Source organism: Apis dorsata, unplaced genomic scaffold, assembly GCF_000469605.1.
Source record: "Apis dorsata unplaced genomic scaffold, Apis dorsata 1.3 scaffold_85, whole genome shotgun sequence".
Taxonomy (NCBI): Eukaryota; Metazoa; Arthropoda; class Insecta; order Hymenoptera; family Apidae; genus Apis; species Apis dorsata.
The window spans coordinates 140,981-147,007 of NW_006263383.1; the positions used below are offsets into that span (position 1 = coordinate 140,981).

Here is a 6,027-nt window from a genome sequence, read left to right on the forward strand (position 1 = left end):
GTCGAAAATCGGACGATCGTACAACACCATAAAAGTAACCAGGAATGGAGGAACGAGAAGAATATGGGAGAAAAGAGAGAGAGCACGTTATAGGGATAAAGAAACGAGAGACCTCGTGGTTCGATTCGAACTGACTATAAGCGTGTGTGTGGGCATATTGCTCTTTCGTGGCGTGGGTTTCGAAATACACGACCGGTCATTGTCCATCGATTGATACCATGCTTGCTTCTGCTTCTTTCGACCTCGCTTCGGTCTCGTCCCTTTGCTCCTTGATGTTTTTTTTCTATATCAGAAATATCATTTTTATTTTTAAGACTTTTAAAAAATCTCTTTGGTTCTTATTATTTTTTATTATTATTTATAGAGAAAGTAGGGTTATCTTACCAGATATTGTCGTTTTACAATAAAATTTCTCCAATAAGAGTAACATCTTTTATAAATAAGCTTTTCGATGTTACAAAGTTTCATTGAGGAAGACTTTTGAATAGATTAAAACTCTTCGGAGGAGGTAATCATTAATTAGTCATAATTATAGGCAATTCTTTGAAAAGGATAAGCGGCAATCTGCGTGTGTCCCCAAGCAAACTTGCGTCCGGGTTTATCGCCCACTTGGCGCTCTTGCAGCTGCAGGTGTGTTACGGCAATAACGCGATTCTAAACGACATGCTCGAGCTTTCTTACCACTATATACCATTCTATACGGTGTTCTTAAATCCGAATATAATAATTTTATACTATTATTATTTCATACATATATACTTTCCTTTGTATCTTCTTTTTGAATATTCATTCTTGTTGAGGTTAGAAGATAGTAATGTAAAAAAAAAAAAATAACACAGTTAAACAACACTTTTATAATGAACATAATATAAATATATTTGTATATATATATATAGAAAAATAAACACTAAATAACTTGAATGAAAACAATTTTATAAGAAAAGTAACTCAAAATAAAAATCTTTCCTTCTGTAACCTATGCACTTTTATTTTTCATGTATCGAGACTAGTGCACTCTGGTGGTTAGTTTTGTTGTTTCAACAATATCCAGATACGTATACACATTTTTTCTTCGCAAATATATTTTCTTCCACGTGAGATTTCGTGATATTAAATAAAGTTTAATCTTTGTATTAAGGTATTACTTTTTTTTTAAAGTTTATTTTATATTTTTTAATACTCGATGAATAGGGATAAAATATATTGATTTTAATTTTAAAAATTGATTTAAAGGTTACGTAAAAATTTAATTTAAAATTTCACATTCAATATTCAATACTTAGTCTATCTTAATATAAATTATGTTAAATTAGATTTAATGAGATTATATTAAATAAGATAATTGACATCTTATTAGCATCTTGCAAACAATTGAGAATAAGAAAAAAAGATTATTTTTACAATGATGAAATTCAAGATCAATTATTAATGTGAATATTTATAAAGTTACTTATTGTCGTCGATCTGATATCATTAACAAAAGCAATTCGTATTTTTTTGAGTCTTTTATTATATCTTAAATAGGTGATACCAATTAGGTTAGGTTAGGTAACTTTTGAACCAATCTATTCCCAGATTCAAAATCATCGTTTCGTTTGTATTCATTATCAGAAAATGCAAAAAAAAAGTTTAGAAAAAAGATGATGCCCCAAAACGAAGCTTAATCAAAACTTGTAGATCACTGCGTGTACAACGTCCCACAGTATCCAACAACCTACGTATCCGCGTATCTACCTACTCGGTCCACACCGATCCTCGCTGGTATTCACGACGAAAACCGTACCTACGTCCGAGTCGGCCCTGACGACGCGCAATGCTCAGGTACTCGGTTTTCTCTCGACTTCCGGTCGCAGAAAGGAATGCATAGGCGGAGCTATACCCACGCAAAGAGACACACGCCGATCGAGGATGGAAAAAAGACACGGCGATAGCGCCGGTACAAGCTGTGAAACAGCCTGCGTATAGAGAGCTGCGCGTGAAAAATTCTAACCTTTCGAAATCTTCTCACCTTGTCATAGTATGCTTCACGCTTTCTATTGCAAATCGAAAATTCTGCAAATCTTTGTAAGATATTTTGATGAATTGTAAGCATCCATTGGAAGTTAAATAACTTAGATTTTATTGTTATGGATTATAACATCTCGTTGCATTTCGATACCATCTTTCTCGCCGAAAAGTTAGGTTAGAGATTATTACAATTGAAATATTTTATTGATTTTTATATATATCTAGTATATATTTTATTATGACTAGTTCATTTCTTATTTATTTATTATTTAAATTTTTTGCAATAATAAACTATTTATTCCTTTAATGTAATCTTTTTATTAATATTAATATTTTTATTAAGAATTTCGTAATTGTTTTCTTAATTGTTTTCGTAATTGTTTGACACGAAATTTTTATTGAATAATGAAATTCTGAACTCTGACTCGATTGATTTGTCAAGTGAAAGTTAAAACAATAAAGAAATTAAATCATTTTCAGAGAACATTTTTATACGATAATTTATACGATTGAAATTTTTAAATTCCAATTATAGAATAATTATAAATATTTATATCTAATTCTAAATCTTTGTATTGATTTTATTTTACAGTTTGTGGATTTGGGCGTGGTCACGAGCATAGAATATAATCACAAACCTGTGGAATCCGCGCGAAAAGGTCAAGAAGTCTGCGTGAAAATCGAGCCGATACCTGGAGAGGCGCCTAAAATGTTCGGTCGTCATTTCGATGAAAAGGATTTCGTCGTAAGCAAGGTAAGCTTTTCATGTTTTTTAATTCATCGACTAAATTTATACGAGTGAATCAACGTTATTGAATCAACAATTTACATAAGATATCATCACGAATATTATAGAACTCAATTCAAAGAACTTTATTTCTCATCCGTCATTCATGTTTACAGAAACAATTTACATGTTAAAACATGTTCACTTTTACACGAACCATCATTTTTACGTATAATAATAAACGTATAATAATAAATCTTAATATGAATGCGGTAACCATTACGAAAATGATCGAACAAACTGTTTCGAACTTTTCAATATAATTCGAAAATTTTCTTTTTCTTAATCTGAAGAAAAAAGAAAGATTAATTCCATATTTTTTCTTCTAAACTAACTTGTTCATTTAGCAAATTTCGATGATACTTTAATCAATTATTACACGATTAATGCAAAAGCATGAGAATTCATTGTTGAGGTTAGTCACGAGTACTGATGGGATCAAATTTAATACATATTATAAATCTAAATTAAAAATATATATATATATTCAGCAACTTTTTGTTATAAATTAATAAATTTAATATACTTGATTTTTTAATGTTCTTTTTTAAATAACGAGAGTTTTATACTTGGTTCCATCGTTATCTAACCTAACTTTTTAACCATTTTTATTAGTTTCATGTATTGCAAAATTCCGAACGAAAAATCATACGTTTATTCGTATACTTGATTCCATCACTACTCGCGAGGAAAGAAGGACCGATCACAAGGCTTTCGAGAAGCAGCTGCTTCGAAAGAATTCGATCGACAGGTGGTCTCGGCCGTTGATGAAATTCCCCTAGAGTATACATATATATATATATATAGATATTTTTTTTTCTCCCTGGTGTCGGCCAATTCCGTACAGCTTTGCAATTTTCATCGAAATCAGAGACGGAAACGATCCTTATTAGTATGCAAGACTTTGGTCGAAAAAGGAAGATGCACATCCGGCAGCGATCAGGCGTCCACCATCGACTTCCGGCCTTCGCAGAACTTCCCATCCTTCTTTTTCTTCCTTCCCCTCGCCTCTTGCCTTCTTTCTTTTCCGCCTTCCGGTTTGGATATCGGCACCGAATCGATCGCCGTACTTTAATGGAAGCGGATATATAATGTGCTCGACACGCGTCTAGTTCCCATAGATCGGCCTCGGTTTAATCATACTTAACGATATTCTCGTTACGTTCGATATTCCATTTAGGACATGTAAATGAGATTTATTTTTTTTTTTTACAAAAAAATAATAAGTTCCAAGAATTTTAATTTTAGAAAGTTATGGAAACTTTATTTTGGTGAAGCTTTTTGCTTTTTTTTTTTATGTGTTTTTTATATGTGTTAAATAACGAACATCGTCGACTTAAAAATTTTTGATAATATTTTTTAAAACGAAAATGAATAAATTGTAATGTTTCGTGAAATAATATTTTCAATATTTATACTTTTATACAGTTACGAACCGCGGCACGGGGAAAGGCAAATCGGTTATGTTGATATCCGTAATATTGATTTAACGAAGTCGCTTTCCGGACACCGAGCAGAACGGTCGCGTTTCTCTCTGCTCCTCGAACGAACATTATTATCGCTTAATAAATAAATTAATATCGTGTAAATAATTATAAATAAATTAAATAAGTATTGCAAAAAAATGCATATAAATAAAGAAACGTTATGGAAGAGTGTTTGCGCAGTAATATATAATTTTTTAACTTTTTTTTCCATCTTTTTATATCTACGGATTTATTCTCGTGAATGATAGAATTTAGTAATAATAATAATAATTAAACTTGCAACTCGTCAATATTCGTATTCTATGAAATTTAGAAATTTATTATATAATTTTTATTAAATAATTGAATATATACTTTTTGAATATAACGAGTATTAAATTATAACATATATTTTTTTTTAATAGAAAATTATATTTTTCCATAATCAATCCTCAAATTCACCACGTCTCAACTTCCCTTCGTAATCAATTCGTAAAAATGATTTTTAATAATATTTTCTATCAAAAATATTTTAAGATAATAATATATTTGGATGGAAAATATTACAATTAATAAAAAAAAAGAATTCTTTCCCCTAATTCTTTTAAATTCGTTTCCGAGAAAGTTAATCATCGAGTATCGTAAAAATTCCCGTGTTTAATAGCATCAATTTCGTTTCCTCTATCTCTATACAAACTTTCCGGCCGCGCACGCGTATTCAACAACTGTGCGCGCACTATACGTGCACAGCATGGTCTGGCTTCGGCATCTTTGTGTGCTCCCAAGGCGAGCGGAAGTCGTCGTTACCGTTTGCTTCGTAGAATCGATTCCCCGGAATCACCTTGTTCCCACGATGATTTGTCGGGCGACAATTTTATGAATTCGACCTTCCTAGGTTCCACGTTTCTTTCCTTCTTGTCACTCGAATTCTATGTTCCGAACTTTGGCTAATTTTAAATTAAAATAGCTCCTATATAAAATCTCGATTATGAAATTTAATGGACAAATGTGCTAATAAATATAATCTCGTGGTATATCTTTGAATCGATTTTATAGATCGAAATTAATTTATATTATATAATTTATTTAATTTGTTAAATGATAATAAAGAATTTGGTAATGGTTGTTTTAATTAAAATTTATAGGAGATTTTATCTTTAAAAATGATCCAAAAATCCAAAATCAAATTTCCAATGGATTAATAAGAAATATTAAAGTTTAATCTCGCTGTTTTGTTTCTTATCGGTTTAGATTATGAATTCTTTATTTGTTTTTTTAATTAGGAAACATATTTTATTATGTAATGTAAAAAATAATGTATAAAAATTTATTTTAATATTATTTTAATCAATAATCAAATTAAAAATTAAAGTAAAGAAAAATTCTTTGTAGTTAATAAAAAATAATTCGAAATTTTTGACCTGTATAGTAGATATAGTAACTTACGTGTTGAGATATATCGAACTCGTCGTCGATATAGGAAAACGTGCGCAAAGGTTTCACGAGAAGAAGGACCCTTTGCCGTTCGTGCAACGTTGCACGGTTAGTTACAAAGGGTGCGAGGCGTATAGGAGAACGGTGAACGAAGATGAAGATATGAAACATGAATGGGAACGAGAAAGAGAGGGAAAGAATTCTACGGTGGAAGAGCTGCGCGGTGTGCGTGTGCGCGTGCGAAAGAGAAGTAAAAAGCTAGAGTGAACGAGTGAGAGAGAGAAAAAGAGAGAGTGAGGGAGAGCGTGTGCAAGCGAACGAATACGAGAGGGA

General features: G+C 31.2%; 1 protein-coding gene across 2 annotated transcripts in view; it reads left to right on the forward strand.

The window, feature by feature from the left end:
* The window catches only part of LOC102674727 (eukaryotic translation initiation factor 5B), a 34,977-nt gene that overhangs the window by 27,562 nt on the left and 1,388 nt on the right, over positions 1-6,027 (forward strand). For both annotated transcript variants that reach the window (XM_006611194.2, XM_006611195.2), the window contains one exon: positions 2,600-2,761. In XM_006611194.2, the coding sequence (XP_006611257.1) occupies positions 2,600-2,761 (162 nt within the window). The remainder of the gene's footprint in view (positions 1-2,599; positions 2,762-6,027) is intronic.